The following is a 17,058-nucleotide window of genomic DNA, read 5'->3' on the forward strand; positions in this document are numbered from 1 at the left end:
AGAATTAATTTTAAAAAAATATTATTTAAATAAATAAATTGATAATTAAACTAGAAAATTTAAAATATAATTCTCATTCCATATCCCTAACAAGTTCATTCAAAATTAATGTTTGCTTTAGTATCTCAAATCGTATTCAAACAATTGTATCAATAAAAAAGAAATACCTAAGAAATTATTAAAAAATATATTATTATATATAATTTATTATTAAATAAAATTATCATTTAAATATATATATGTGTTTAAATATTATTAGTTGAAAATTTTTAATGTAACCAAAAAGTTTTTAAGTGTACGCATAATTTATCTTGAAAATTACCTTTTGCTTAATTAAGTAATATATGATTGTATACAACTCTTGTCCAAAGCGAACTCTCATTGTTCACAATTAATCGTAAAATAACTTTCTTTGCCTCAATGAAAGCTTAGAAAAAGAGAAAATATTTGAGAATACAGTTTTGGGTTTCCATGAGATATTTGATCCGTGAGTGAAGTATTTGTAATAAAAAATGAGGCGAATGAAACGAGAGAGAGAGAGATGGCAATATAGTGTGATGAGTTAAAAAAAGTAAAATAAAGTTACTGTACATGTTGATTCATACACTACGGATATTTTTCTGATCTTTTATTAAGGTATAACACTTATTTTTAATCTGTCTCAAATAGAAAAAAAAAAGTTTTCAATAGAGTTTGTATGTCTACAATTTCTTTTTTAATTTGATCTTTAATTTAGAATTTCAGGATAAATAAAAGATCTAATTTAACCAATGTTAACACTTTTGGTTCTAATACCATCTAATACCAGCACAGGAATTAAACTAAAAAAACAATTTTTTTTTTTTTTTGTGTTATACCTCACAATTTTTTTTCTTTCAACTTGAATCCTAATACTTTTTTTTTCTTTTACTTAACAATTTTTTAATTTAATTTCATGTTAGTTTTATAATATTATCATAGCAACACAGATGACACATGTATTTAAAATAAATATTTTGTTAATTTCTATCCAATTTATAATAATTTTATAAATAAAATATATTTATTGTATTAAATTTATAAAAGTATAATTATTTTTTAATAAAATTTTAGTTGTTTATTCTCAACTTTAAAGTTAATGTTAAGATTTCTTTTAAAATAATAGTAGCTATAAGGTCTAAAATAAAACTGTATACAGTCCATATGAGTAATAATATTTTAAAGTTAAGGTTAAGATTTCTTCTTCTATTGAAGAAGAAGGCCCAGCAGCGAATGAGCCCATGGGTCCAACACAAATAGGATACAAAGCCCAACATTCACATAGACACACCGACGCAGTTCCTCCGCTGACGGCGACGGAGGCTGCAAACGAAACGAAACGAAACGAAACGAAACTCAAACTCAAATCTCAACTAACACACCACACAGCTTTCCATTATCCAAAACTAGTGAAGGTATTCTATAGGTATGTATGTACGTACCTATGTGTGTATCCAACTGTATCCAATACTTTCATTGTTCAATTTTTGATGATTTCCGTGATTCAGTGTAGTCCTTATGGAGACGCAATCGCAAGAAAATTTAGAGCATCCTCCCAATGACGTACACAATGATGAAGCTTCGAACCACAGGTGATTGCAATTTCACTCATCTCTTGCTTGCAAATTCACTTGTATACCTAAATCAGTGACTTTTGGTTTTGCAGAGACAATGAGCAACAGCAAGATGTTTCCACGGAAGAGGTTGTGAAGGTTCTACAAGTTATTGCATCCACTGGGAGGTTCTGGTACGCCTCATTGCACTACTAACTTTTTGAACTAGTTAGGGATTATGTGTGTGTGCTTTTTTCCGCTTTGAACTAGTTATGTTGTGCACATAATGGAATTAACCGTGCCTGCTTGGGACTTGGGAGTGCCTTGGTTGTGAAATTGTTTGAATTGGATTTTATTATTTTTTGTTGATAATACAATACAAGGGATGTCTGTCTCTTATTGTGATGTTAATCGAAGGCAATGGTTCACTTGCGGTTTTAGGGGATTTTAACACTTTGAGGCCATAGGTGTTGATAAAGTGCGCGGAAAAAGACAGCTGTAAAACATTTTGCTACTTTGCGTTGAATTTTCGTATACACGGATTACTCAAGTCTAACTTTCATAGTAGACACAAAAGATTATGTTGTTCAATTTAGAAAACCCTAAGCCAATCCCCTGCTAATATAGTTGCATGGATGCACAACTAGTTGTTCTTTTAACATTTTGACTATTTTAGTCAGTTTGGTGTCACAGTGTGCAAGTTATATGGCTGAGAGTTCAGCGATTATTTTTTAATTATTATTGGTGAGGTTATAAAGCCGTGCCTTGCTTGAATCGGGGAGGCACTCTAAGGTGCTGACTTGTTCTGGCACCTTGCCTCAGCAACTTAGGTGTGCCTTTTGGTTCCTTTTACTACTCTTTTTTTTGCGTGAAAAAAAATCTAGAATGTCACTGTGAGAATGAGTTATTTTATGATATTAAGTTTAAAAACGCTTAAATCATTTAATTTTATAGAATTTTCTATTTGTCCTTACGGTTACAATTGCAGCATACATTTAACTATTTCTAGATTTAAGCATTCGTTGAATTGATGCATTTAATCATACATTTAATTTATTTTAAGTTTTTGCAGCATACATTGAATTGACACTTTTAACTTTCATTGTTAATGGACTGCCAATTGCAAATGGAAATTCTTGAGATTAACCTGATATGCCTAGATTTCAATTATTTGATGCTGACATAAACATTTTAAGTGTCTGTCCACATGAGCTCCACCTCAATATTCCCATTGAATGGTTTCTTGATAATGGATTTAATCTGACCAATTAAAAAACTAGAGGTGCAGTGTTGTTGCTATTGTAATAAAGGTGGTTAAATTGAAAATTGTGCAAATCAATAGATGCAAAATTTGCATTCAAGCAATGATACTAATTTACTAATGTTTTTTTTAGGAATTTCCATTTCTTATTAATTCCATAGTCTATCTGACGATGTGCAGCATTTTGAAATGATGAATAAGTATGGTTCAATTACTTTTTGGGTTGCTTCAGTGGGCCTAAAGTGTACCCCACAAAAATAGAGTGTTGAATTGCACTGAATGTGGCCACTGTCTCAGGCTGCTACAGGACGTTGGGATTGCAGATGTCATAGTGGGCAAATCATTGCTGGAGTTTCAGCCGTCCTGGCTGCTCCAGCAAACAGATCTGCAAACCCTGTTTGCCCACTTGTTTTTGGGTTTTCCATTCATTTTTTAGGGAAATTTTAGGGAGTTCTCATCCTTTTTGCATCAGAGGGTTTTCATGGTTTGAGATCCTTATTCGATCAACAAAAACTCAGCTGCTCTGCCTCTGAGATTACCCACCATGTGTTAAATGTGTTTTCTGGTCCAACAGATCCCTTTTGCTTTGCATCTGAACACTTATGTTTTCTGTGTTCTTCCTGTGTTTCACATGTCCCTTCTTTTCTCTGTCTTTCAACCAAACTCCCAACCCAGTGATTTTCTGGGCAGATTCTTGTCTTATCCATCCCTCTATTGTTCATTTCTTGTGATTTGATTTACTTGTCCTAGTTATTTTGTTTTTGTGAGACATTTTTTTTAACTATTGAGCATATGTATGTTTGTGTTTTTCTAGTAGTTGCTTAGGATTTATTGCTACAGAATCACCATATGCCTTTGCCTCTGTGACTTTTGGGTATTAGTGTTCAATATATCTAAGTTTAAGAGGCATTTTGTCTTTGGAGTTACATGTGTTGATGTGTATTATAAACTTTTTGCATTTCATTCTGTTAAATTTGGTATAGCAACCTCCTTGTATCCACTACATCCCTATAGTGCCTTGTGGTTGGTCACTCTGCATTGCTGATGGGGACCGAGAAGAAAATGGGCCTGAGGAGAAAGTAATCCATGAAGCTTCAGCCAAGCCCAAGGAATGGATAGTGTATGTGAGGAAAAGAAAGAAATTAGGAAATACTTGAGATGTGCTGAGTTGGCAAAGTTAGTTATGGAGAGAGAATAGTTTTTGGTTACTTAGGCATGTTTAGCCGTGAGTGGAGGACAGTTTTTTGGAAGTTGTGGGATAGGGTGTCATTTGGCTCTCTATAAGGAGCATTGCTCTGTAGGATTAGAAGAACCTTTCTTCTTCTGCATAGTTTCCTTTTTCTGTTGCAAATAATACAAACTTCCCTTATTTTTTCTCAATATTGTCGTTTCTACCCCATATCTTGTTCTGTGATTTTCGGGTTTGTAACAAATTGGTCCAACTTGCCGGATTATTCTTCGACGGTGAATGCCACCACAGAAGAAGAAAGCAACAATCATCGAAACGCCATCACAGGAAACAGCAAAATCTGTGGAGATGGAATTGAGAATCAACTTCATTGAAAGGGAATTGTCGAGTATGAGAGCCATGATGGAGGCGATGAGGCTTGAGAATCAAAAGACAATGGAGTTGTTGTGTAAGGAGACTGCAGAATATCAGTCGAAACTGTTTTCTCTGCTTTCCAAAAACACTGTAGAAGCTGGAAAATCGCCAGAGAAGGAAGGTGATAACTATTAATCTCCCAATCCAGAACAGAACAACATGCTAGAAAAGAAGATTGCTAATAGCAGTTTGGGTCTGAAGAAATTACGAGGAGAGGCACTAGACAAGTTTCGACAGCCAGTGAAGAAGGTCGAGTTGTCGATGTTTAATGGTGGGGATCTTGCTAGATGGATAATCAGAGCTGAGATTTATTTCCATGTGCAAGAAACTAGTGATGCCATCAGAGTCAACTTGGGCTCAGCTATGTATGGAAGGAGGAATTATCCACCTCTTCAATTCATTGATGAATGAAGAAGAAGATCTCAATTGGGATTAGTTTAAGAAAGTTTTGCTCAATAGGCACGCGGGATTGGCTGAAGGTAATGCTTATGACCAACGCATGGCCTTGCAGCAAACCAGCGATGTTGAAGAATATATTAAAGATTTTGAGTTCCTCACTGCGCAAGTCCGCAAGATTCCAAAGGCACAATACTTTGCATATTTCCTTCATGGATTGAAAGAAGAAATCAGAGGACAGTTATGCAGTCTCCATGTGTTGGTAAATCTATCTTGTGCATTCCTTTTTGATCTTAAGGATATTGATATGGTGTCGGGGATCTCTTGGTTGGCATCTTTGGGTGAGATTGTGGTGGATTGGAAGCTCCAAATCATGACAATTAATTTTAAGGGCAAGTGGGAGACTCTGTGGAGCATGGACTGGGGGTCCTACCTTGACTGCACTGGGAGTAGTGGTGAAGATGAATTCTTGATGTGTGGAGGGAATTATGATGTCTGCTGAATTGAAAGGTCATAACAAGGCGTATTTAACTGAAAAGCAGAAGCAAGAGTTAGAAACTTGATTGGGTCGTTATGAGAACATTTTTCTAGAGCCAAAAAGTTTTTTTCAGAGGTCCAAAGCCCACAGTATAACCTTGCTGCCTGGCCAAGGACTGGTGAATGTACAACCATATCGTTATGCACATCATAAAAAAGATAAGATAGAAAGATAGGTCAAGGAGCTATGGAACAATGGAGTCATTTGGCACAATAACAGTGCCTATTCTAGTCCTATAATTTTGGTTAAGAAGAAAGACCAGTCTTGGAGGATGTGCATCGATTATATGGCTCTTAATAAAGTAATCGTACCTAATAAATTCCCCATTCTGGTGATCTAAGAGTTTTTGGATGAGTTGAACAGGGCTGGTTTTTTCTTCAAATTAGATTTGAAATTAAGATACCATTAAGTGCGAATGAAGGAGGAGGATATTCCAAAGATAACATTTAAAACTCATGAAGGTAACGAGTATCTTGTAATGTCTTTTGGACTCATGAATGCCCTTTCCAACTTCCAATTGTTGATCAATGAGATTTTTTGTGGCAAGTTGAGGAGGTATGTTTTGGTATTTTTTAATGACATTTTAATTTAATATATAGTATTCAGTGTTATCAAATGGCGGATTTGGCGGCATTATGGCGGGTTGCGGTGGCAGATTTCAACCCTGTCGTTATGTCGCCTTCGTTAAATGGCAGTTTTGTGTGGCGGTGCCATGGCGGCTGTTATGCCCATGGCGGTAACGGCGGCCATGGCGGAAATGTGTGAAAAATGGCGGATTTATGTTATTTGGGCCTAAACCCGACCTGATCCAAGACTGACCCACGCATTACTAAGGTGAGTCTCTCTTCTCCGTCACTCAAACCCTTCTCCCTCATCTCTCATCTCTCTTTTCTCTGCTTGTCTCCCATCTCCGCACGTCTCGGACCTCTCTCTACCATCATCTTTTTTTATTTATCTTCTCCGATTTGTCTTCTCTGACGTAGATCTGCCCTTTTCTCACATCTTTCTCTTCTCCGACTTGCTCTGTTCTGTTCACCTGCTTTATTCTATTCTGTTCACTGGCGACAATCTCCTCCATCTCCGGCGACTTGAACCTCCATTTCCGGCGACCTGAACCTCCATCTCCGGCGACACCTTTTTTCCGGTAGCCATCTTTTTTTGTTTTTTCCTATCTCGCTGTTTTTTCTTTTATTTCTTCATTTCTATTTTTCTCTTTACATGTTTCAATTTTTCCTTTGTTCACTTGCTGTTTTTTCTCTGTTTATCCTCAAAAAAGCCCATTATCTTTATTTCAACTTCTCTTAACATGGCTCAACAAGAATCTTCATTATCAAGAGCTTCTAATCGATCTGACCCGGGATGAAAATACGCTCATTCGTTGAAAGAGGGTGATACAAACAACATTGTATGTAACTTTTGTGGAAAAGCTATGAGTGCTGGAATCACTAGAGTGAAACAACATTTGATTGGAAAGAAAGGTAACGTGAAAGCTTATCCCAAGTGTCCTGAAGAAATTAGAAAAGAGATTGAGGCATATCAAAAGGATAAAAAGAGTCAAAACAACTTTGAGATGCCAAAGGTGAGAAGCTTTAAAAGTATAAGCTATGATGAAAGTGAGGATGAGGAGGATACCCAAACACATAGTATTGCCATGGGTAGAAAGAGCCAATGGATTTGTTTTGTAGAAAGCCAGAAAATGCAATTGAGAAAAGGAAAAAGTTAAAATTGAGACAAGCAAATATAAGAGAAGTTTGTGACAAAGAAGCCAAAGCAAGGGTTCATCAATACATAGCTCGATTTTGGTATCAAGCTGGCCTTTCCTTTAACTTCATTAAAATGAAGAGCTTTCAAGAAATGCTTACAGCTGTTGGTGCTTTCGGTCCAAATTTATCAGCTCCAAGTTATCATGATATTCGAGTTTCACTTTTAAAGAAAGAGCTATAATATACCAATTTTCTCATGAAAGATCATAAGGAGCAATGGAGCAAACATGGTTGTTCCATCATATTAGATGCATAGACCGATCGAAAACAAAGATGTTTAATTAATTTCTTGGTCAACTCTCCTGCTGGGACTATGTTTGTGAGGTCTATTGATAGATCTAATTTTGTGAAGACCGGTGAAAAATTATTTGAGATGCTTGATGCTCTTGTGGAAGAGATTGGAGAACATAAAGTTGTACAAGTGATAATGAATAATGGAAGCAATTATGTTTTGGCTGGTAAGATGTTGGAAGCGAAAAGACATCTTTTATTGGACTCTTTGTGCAGCTCATTGCATAGATCTTATGCTTGAAGATATTAGAAAGCTTATCTTGATAAAGAAGGCAATTCAAAGGGGAATATCGGTTGTTGGTTTTATCTACAGTCATTCAAGTATTTTGAGTTTGTTGAGAAATTTTACAAACAAGAGGGAATTGGTGAGACATGCAGTTACTCGATTTACAACTTCTTTTCTATCATTAGAAAGGCTTCACAAAAAAAAAAAAAAATCTTAAAAAGATGTTTACTTCTGAGGAATGGTGTAAAAACAAGTTATCAAAGGAAGCTAAAGAGAAGCAAGCAACAAAAATTCTATTAAATCCTGTATTTTAGAATAATGTGGTGTATACTTTGAAAATCATGGCTCCTCTTGTCCGGGTGTTACGTTTGGTTGATGGGGAAAGAAGACCAGCCATGTAGTATATTTATGAAGCAATGGAGAAAAGTAAAGAAGTTATTATGAAGTCATTCAAAAATAATGAAAGTAAATACAAAGATGTGTTTGCAATCATTGATAATAGATGGACTTGTCAGCTTCACCGTCCATTACATGCAGTTGGTCACATTTTAAATTCAGAATTTTACTATGACAACTCTCAAATTGAATTTGATTTGGAAGTTACAAATGGGTTGTATGATTGTATTAAGAGGTTGGTGTCAAGTCCCATGTACAACAAAACATACTATTTGAATTACCAATTTATAAGAGCGGTGGTGGTTTCTTTGGGTCCGATTTTGCAAAATCACAAAGAAAAAGCATTGCTCCTGGTAATTCATTAAATTATTCAATATTTTAATTTTAAGATTATAATTCATCTTTAGAGTTATAATTTATCTTTCATTTTATAGCTCAATAGTAGAGAATGTATGGATATTCAGCCTACATTTGCAGCAACTAGTTATCAAAATTTTGAGCTTGACATGTAGTGCATTCGGATGTGAATGCAACTAGAGTGTTTTTGAGCAAGTAATTTCTTATCTCTCGAGCCTACTACTTTATTTTAGAAATTAGAAGGAAACTAATTAATATTCTTATAATTAAACTCACGTTGCATATTCATTCAAAGAAGAGAAATAGATTTGATCACAAAAAATTACATGACTTAGTTTATGTGAAATACAACCAACAACTCAAAGAACGTTATAGTCTTAAAGATGTAATTGATCCAATTACACTTAATGACATTGATGAGTGTAATGAGTGGTTGATTGGAGAAATGAATGATGATGCTCTAGGTGAGAATGCTGGAAATGACTTAGTTTTTTATGATGATAACACTTTAAATTGGGCAACTGTTTATAAAGCTTCTGGAATTGGAGAGCCTACAACATATACTAGGCGTCATTCTAAGAAAAAAAAGAGTCCATCAAGTGGTATCACTATCAAAGCTGCAAAAGTTTCCAAGATCAAGGCATGCTCAACAGCAAAAAGAAAAGAGACAATGGTTCTTGAAGATGATGAAGAATTAGAAGATGAAGAGATGTCGGAAGAAACAAAAGATGAATTACAATTTAATCTTCCACAATCTGAAGGAGAAGAGGAGGAGGGATATGCTGGATGAGAAAGAGGATGATTATGTTGGAGTTGAAGAGGAGGATAAAATTGATAATCTTTATTTTTTTTGTTAACTTGACATTTTGATAATTGCATATTTTGGATTGAATTATACTTTGGATTGAAGGTTATGTTACATATATTTTGAGTTAATTATTTTTTATTATTTTTTGTGACCTATAGTATTATTTTTATATATTTTATTATATCTGCCATAACTCGCCATGACGGCCGTCATAACTTTATGGCAGTATTTTGAGTTTCTGCCATGAGCCGCCATCCGCCATTGATAATATTGACAGTATTGTGCATCTCATTTGGCTCATTTGAAGGAAATTTTGGGTATTTTAGAATTGCATAAAGCTTTTTGCTAATAAAAAGAAATGTCTCTTTGCACAAAGGAGTGTGGAGTGCTTGGGTCATACTATATTGCAATAGGGAGCTGTTGTTAATCCAAGAAAAGTGAAGAGTGTGTTAAATTGGCCAATTTCGAAAAATGTTAAAGGGGTGAGAGATTTTCTTGGCTTAATTGAATATTATTGAAAGTTCATTCACAACTATAGGAAGGTGGCAAAACCTTTGACAGAACTGACCAAGAAAGATGCGTTTAAGTGGAGAAAAGAGGCTCAAGCTGAGCTGAAGAGAAGAATGACCATTGCTCTGGTTTTGGCCTTATCGAACTTTTATAAGGAATTTACTATGGAATGTGATGCTTCTGGTTTAGGTGTGGGCGCCATCCTTATGCAAGATAAACATCCTGTGGCGTTGTTTAGCAAGGCTTTTGGGTCCAAAAATTTGATTAAATCTGCCTATGAGAAGGAGTTGATGGCTGTTGCATTAGCCATTAATCATTGGAGACCGTACCTATTAGGGAGGAGATTTTGGGTATCCACTTATCACAAAAGTTTGAAACAACTATTGCAACAAAAGATAATCATAGGCAGCCAATAGAATTGAATTGTTAAATTACTAGGCTACAACTTTGAAATCATCTACAAACCTGCGACGGAAAATAAAGGAGCGGATGCATTATCCTTAAAAAAAGAGGATGGTGAACAGGACATTGACATATTTTCCTCTGTGGTTAGATAGTCAAGTTATCATTGCAGAAGTACATGAAGATGATAAGTTGAAGGGGATTATCCAATAGCTCTAGAAGGGAGAAAACGGTTCAGTTGGGTTTTCCTACAAACATGGGGTCCTATTCTATGATGACAGATTGGTGATATCTGAAAAATCCTCTTGGATTCCAAAATTGCTAGAGGAATATCACATCACTCCACAAGGAGGTCATTTGGGATACAACAAGATTTATAGGAGAATTGCTGCCAATTTGTATTGGAGGGGAATGAAATGCATGGTTCAGCAGTATGTGCGATCCTGCGATACATGTCAGTGGCAGAAGTATATGACAGTTTCTCTTGGTAGGTTATTGCAGCCCTTGCCCATCCCGAAAGGAATGTGGGAAGACATTTCAATGGATTTTATTATGGGCTGCGATGAAGAGGTTATGAGGCTATTTTTATGGTAGTAGATAGATTGTCAAAATACTGCCATTTTATTTCATTGAAACATCCATATACTGCTAAGGTGTTGGCATAATTTTTGGTTAAAAAAGTAGTGGGGGTTCCTAATTCCATTGTGAGTCATATGGATTTGGTTTTCATGAGTTAATTCTGGAAGGAATTTTTCAGATTGCAGGGGACTTCTCTAAATATGAGTTTGGCCTATCATCCACAATTGGATGGACAAACAGAGGTGGTTAACCGGTGCTTAGATACTTATCTAAGGTGTTTTGTCACTAATTAGCCTAAAGAATGGTCAATTTGGCTCCCATGGGTGGAGTATTGGTACAACACATCCTATCATGAGTCCAGTCAAACCACTCCCTTTGAAGTAGTCTATGGAAGAAAACCTCCTCCTATGGTTAAGGGGATACAAGGTGAAGTACGAGTAGAAGTAGTCCAGCGAGAGTTATTAGAGAGGGATGAAGTCTTGAGGCAATTGAAGGAACACTTGCAGTGGGCCCAAGGAAGAATGAAAATCAAACTAATCTCAAGAGGTAAGAAAAAAGCTTTGAAGTGGGAGAGTGAGTTTTCTTAAAATTGTGACCTCATAAGTAGAAATCAGTTATGTCTTGGATCAATGCCATGCTATTTGCAAGGTATTATTGGCCATATGAAATTATTGGTCGTGTGGGAGCAGTAGCTTACCACTTGAAGTTGCCAGAAACAACCCAAATTCATCCCGTCTTCCATGCATCATAGCTGAAGAAGGCCGTTAGTAATTACAAGGTGCAACCGGAGCTACCTACTGACTTGGAAGATGATAGAACTAATGTGTGGACGCCTACGACAGTGTTAGCTTCCTAGAACATTGTCAAGCATGGAGATAGGGTCAAGCAATGACTTGTGTAGTGGGCTAAGAAACTAGTAGAAGAAGCAACAGGGAAGATGTTGTAGTTATCCGAAGCCAATTCCCTCATCTCAATCTTGAGGACAAGATTCATGTTGATGGAGGGGTAATGATGGGGATCAAGGAGAAGAACATGGGCCTGAGGAGAAAGTAAACCATTTTTAGGGTGACTGATATGGGCCCACTAGTGAGTCAAGTAGAAAGACCCAAAATCTGGTGTGTGTACCCCAGGAAGGGAAAGGGAGCACACGTGTAAAGGGAGTCAGTTATATAGGAAAGGATGAGAGAGAAGTTAGTTATGGAAGAAAATGATTAAGGAGGCTGTTTGTGCCTAGAGAGGGAGGCTCTTAGTTTTGTGAACCAAGAGAGAGAGTGCTACTTTTATACCTTCTTTCATATATCATACATTTCATATACATGTATATTACTCCATTTCTGATTTCTTCTGTTCTTTACAATTATTTGTTATATTCGTGTTTGGTGAACTTAACATCCATGAGGCTTCAACCAAGCCTAAGGATTAGATAGTGTATGTGAGGAAAAGAAAGAAATTAGGAAGTGTTTGAGATGTGCTGAGTTGGCAAAGTTAGTTGTGAAGAGAAAATAATTTTTATTACTTAGGCATGTTTAACCGGGAGTGGAGGGCAGATTTTTGGTTTTTTGGAAGTTGTGGGATAGGGTGTCGTTTTGCTCTCTATAAGGAGCATTGCTTTGGGGCATTAGAATAACCTTTCTTCTTTTGCATAGTTTCTTTTTTCTGTTGCGAATAATACAAACTTCCCTTATGTTCTCTCAATATTGCTGTTTCTACATCCATATCTTGTTCTGTGATTTTTGGGTCTATAACAATTGCTATGTGGGGTTGGCTACTGTGGCTATATATTTAATGAAAGTTGACTTGGAGATGGATCTATATTTGAAAAAGTCTAATGTGGTGAAAATTTTGAATTACAGGCATAATTGGGATAAGTTGAAGAGTATGCTATCATTTCAGCTGAAGCAGGTATGGGGAGGTATGCTGGCATGCATTTGTATATATATTTTGTTGATTCTTAGAGGAATGCTAGCATGCATTCTTATGTATATTTTGTTGATTCTTAGAGGTATGCTAACATGTAAGTTTTTGTAATTTTGTCTCAGTTTAATTGTTTATTTGAATTTTATTATTCATACATCATAGTTCTTACACTTATCTTTTGCCTCTTTCTCTACACATTGATTATACAGGTATTATCAGAATACCCTGAGGCAAAAATGACAAGTGAGCAGCAATATGCTTCATTAGGAGAATCATACACTGAGTTGGTCAACAAATTGGATGAAGGTATCCCGCCCGACATAAGTTCCCTAGCTAATATTTAACCAGTAAAGAGTCATCTTTGTTAGATGTGTCTAAACTAGAAATATAACCAATTACTTTAAGAATTTAATTTTGGTATTTTCATACTGATAGTTATAACAGTATTCTATTAACACGTGAAACTTTTGTTTAAATATTGAACTTTCTTTTGATATGAACTAATAAAATTATTGACTGGGAATATAAATCTTAGAAATATTCCAACACCAAAACTGAACAAACAAATATATATAAGAATAGATAATCTAGGAAGTGTTTATTTATTGCTACTCTCATATCATATCTATTGTCACTCCAATTTAAGAACTTTTTTTTTTATTTAAATATCCTTATTGTTAATTTGATTCACATTAAAGAAAGAGTATTTTAGATAAAAATCACTTAAACAGAAATGACAATAGACACACCTGATAATCTAATATTATTAAACTAGAAGCACCAATGCTCTAGTAGTTGAACATTTGAGTTCAATGCTATGGGATCCATGTCTGATACTCACTTCTCCCTTTTTGTGGATTCTATGGTAAGCTTTTAACTTGTCAAACTGTGGCCAATTCAGGTTGCATTTTTTCATTTCACGTTGCATATATTCTTCAAATGTTTGAAGCTGTTCTTATTTACTTGATCTGCTAAATTTTTACTTATTTATTATTATTAATTTTTTGGTATGAAAGCTCCATTAAAATTTTTTGATATGCTGTTATGGATTCCAGCACTTGTTTGTTTCATCGAAGGCCCTCCATTTACCTTACAAAGGCTTTGTGAGGTAAATTTGTTTCTTTTGATTGTACATTATTATGTTCTGGTATCAATTTCAAGTTTAACTTGCTAACATCGAAATAATAATGTTACTTGGGTAATATTGCATTGAACAGATCCTATTGGGTGCAAAAAGCATTTATCCGAATCTTTCAAAGCTTGCTTTAGCTCTTGAAAAGGTATGTGTTAATTGTATTCTCCCTTGCTCATGGATGGCTTTCAAGCTAGAGTCCATTTTCTTGGTTCTTCTGGGCCCGTCCTGAGTTCAGCTAGCTTTACGGGCTTGCTCTACTATGGAGCAGTAAAGGCCTTACTCTATTCCTTCCTTAGGTTAGGGAATAGCGGCCATTGCTGTTCAAAATTATTATTTTTAGATTAACAATAAAAAATCATGTATTTAGTTCATCATTCATTTTTATCATTGGTACTTGAGTTATAGGTAGTTTGTTTAAACAATTTGCTTGACTTCTGTATGGTGTTTTCCTCTGTAGAACTTGTTAGTTACATCTACCTTAACAATCTGCACTGATCCATGCCCCCAAGCTACAGAAAAAGAGCCAGATGACCAAGAGAAGGCTAGTGAAAAACAGCAGCAGCAGCAAACCGATAGTACACAAAATGGCATTGAGCCTCTGGTGGTCGACAAGGATGAAGTAATGACTGAGGCTGATACGGGTGATGATATGACCATTGACATGGAAGCTTTTGAAGACGTGAAATCATCAGAAACAAATTCTGAGCCTAATGCTAATAATGCGTAAGCTTCATGGTTAGTGTCCATCTTTATATCCATAAACTCTGATGAGCTCAAAGATTCGAATGTTTCCTCCTGGTGAGCTCCAAATGCTGTGAGGACAACTTGGACCTTGGTCATTGCAGAGTGCTTTAATCCCTGGTTTGGTAATCATTGGAGCTGGACATTCACTTTAAAATTAAAATCATAACAGTCTCTACTCTATCTCTTGGATGCTATGCTTGTGTTGGTGGGACGATATTGAATAGCTCAATGTAGATTTGCTTTTAATTTATGTTCTGAAGTTATGTTCACAAACTTGTTCATGAACTTCTGCATCCTCCTTCTCATGCCCTTTGCAGTGGGTATGGTAGTATCTGGCTCGCATTTTGGGTGTGCAAGAGATTAAATGTGCAGCTCGCGGTTTCAGTCCAACTGAAAGCGGTTTGCACCTGGTAATATCTCGTATAGATATATTGGAGTCTGAGCTCGAAAATGAGCTGGTGTGACAAATTGAGCTAGGTCGTGTGTGCGTTGAGCGTTTTGAGATTTTGGACCAAAACATGTCTCAAGTCTTAACTACAGGCAAAACACAAATTTGGAAAGAGTTAATAAAAATTGGTCAAATTTTACCCATTAGTAGAAAAATTGAAGCCAAATAATATAATTCGATTACACAATTTATGCATGCTAGGTCCCGAATGGAAAAATTGCAGAACAGATTTCTGCTGGGAGAGTAGAGAGAGAGACCATTTTATTCTTTTCTTATAACTCCAAGGTCCAACCATCACTCGTGTGTTATTTAACATACACATGTCAAAGCTGAAAAAAAAAAAAGTGTATTCGAAGACTTACGAACAAAGGTAGCTACTACACCGTAATCCTGTAATCAAACAACTATCCTTCATCTGCACAATACTTGCACTCAAAAATTTCGTTCAAATAGTTCAAATTGGGTTTGGCTTGAACACTGCCGAGGTCAACACTATTAATCGGAAAAGGTTTCTGTATTTGGTTAATATTCTAAACAAATAATCCTACTCTCGACATGCATTTTTCTTCCTCTACAAACATTAATATTAATCAAGATAAAGGTAAAAAGAACATTTAATATTGACAAGTTTCAAATTTAATGAAGTTTATATGGATGAAAAAGTTTTATACTGCCATTTATATTTAACTAAAATCACAAATAAATTACTGACAGAGAAAAGATTAAACACCACAAAATGAAATGGAATGCATTAGATTTTATTGTTTGAAATGTTTGATCTACCTAATATCTATCCTTTTCTTACCCTCCAATTTAGAAGTACGGGAAGGAACCGTTTTTTTTCTTCATTTTATCGTAAAATTATCCAATCAATAAAATTTTCTTGTTTCATTGTAAAAATATATAAATAATACTCTAATAAAATGATAATCTTATTTTATTATTTTTTCTGTCTCATTTTATTATATTTCACTCGCCATTGCATACCAAACTATAGCCTTAGAATCAAATTATTTTCATAATGAAGTTCTTGCACACAATTAAATTGCTCAGGGTTCTATAGGTAAAAATATGCTTATCACTCTCTCTCTCTCTCTCTCTCTCTCTATATATATATATATATATATATATATCTAATTTTTTTAACAAGTATAATATTGCACAGAATAAAAAGTTATATATAAATTTTTTATTAAAAATTACATATATTGATATTATTAAATGTTAAAAATTTTAATAAAAAATGACAGTTTGTAAACAAATAATCCAAGAACAATCTGGGAACTGAATTTATGTCCTTTTTGGGTTCTTTTAAGTGTGTTGTTAACGTAACAGTAAAATTGACGTTATAAAGTAGAGGATTAAACAAAAATAGTAACTAATAATCAAACAGAATTTAATCAGACGTAGAGTTTTTACAGAAATGTGCTAAGGAATAACCAAATTGCGTACAAAGAAATAAGCAACACGAATTGAAATTAAAATGCAGAAACGTAAATGTGCAGGTAAATAAACATACGACTTCTCACAATAGCGAACAGTGGCTACTGTGAGTCTCCTGGTAGCTGGTGTCTGACGCGGTGTAAGGTTTCAGCGTTCAGAGAATTTAAGTGCCGTGTCTAAGTGTAAAAAATTATTCCTTGTAAAATGAAGCTTTAGCGTATTTATAGGCAAGGGCAACCACTACTGTTCTCCTCTTTTCGCGGACACCTCTCGATAACTACCTTCAATTGTTGCCCATTATTCATGATTGCTTGTGATCGTGCTTTTGGTTGGGGCTTCTTCCATAACCACTATTACTCATGATTTTTCTTCATGTTATTAAACCTTTGTCTGGTGGTAATTATTGGTAATGTTTTTAAAATAGCTTGAGTCCTATCAAGAATTCTATTTTTTTTTTATCATTTGAGCATTTTTGGAAGAAATCTAAGAGACTCTTTTAGCATTATGATGGCCTTAGAGTAATTTTTCCTTAACTTATCTTTTCGACTAATTATGGAGGATTTGCGAGCTCTTTGAGTCTCATGGACTTAGCATATTTCCTCAGCTTATTCTTATTTTTTGAGCAGTTATGAGAAGAATATGGAATTTGACTATGTTTGTGCACTTAGAA

At 35.1% G+C, this 17,058-nt stretch overlaps 1 protein-coding gene across 4 annotated transcripts; it reads left to right on the top strand.

Annotated features, from left to right (window-relative positions):
* Nucleotides 1-1,299: 1,299 nt before the first annotated feature.
* Nucleotides 1,300-15,085, top strand: LOC113865022 (serine/threonine-protein phosphatase 4 regulatory subunit 2). 4 transcript variants are annotated; one of them, XM_027499336.1, is made up of 8 exons: nt 1,300-1,444; nt 1,532-1,610; nt 1,685-1,765; nt 12,555-12,603; nt 12,828-12,924; nt 13,674-13,726; nt 13,836-13,898; nt 14,211-15,085. In XM_027499336.1, exons 2-8 carry the CDS (start codon nt 1,537-1,539, stop codon nt 14,478-14,480), a joined length of 687 nt encoding a protein of 228 aa, XP_027355137.1. In that variant the 5' UTR covers nt 1,300-1,444; nt 1,532-1,536; the 3' UTR covers nt 14,481-15,085. The 4 variants fall into 4 exon arrangements, with proteins under 4 accessions (XP_027355137.1, XP_027355139.1, XP_027355141.1 ...); XM_027499338.1 differs by having other exon boundaries at nt 1,308-1,444; nt 1,527-1,610; nt 14,211-15,009; XM_027499340.1 differs by having other exon boundaries at nt 1,311-1,433; nt 1,527-1,610; nt 14,211-14,902.
* The last annotated feature ends 1,973 nt before the right edge of the window (nt 15,086-17,058 follow it).

This window comes from Abrus precatorius, unplaced genomic scaffold (assembly GCF_003935025.1).
Source record: "Abrus precatorius isolate BTA unplaced genomic scaffold, Abrus_2018 Scaffold4, whole genome shotgun sequence".
Classification (NCBI taxonomy): Eukaryota; Viridiplantae; Streptophyta; class Magnoliopsida; order Fabales; family Fabaceae; genus Abrus; species Abrus precatorius.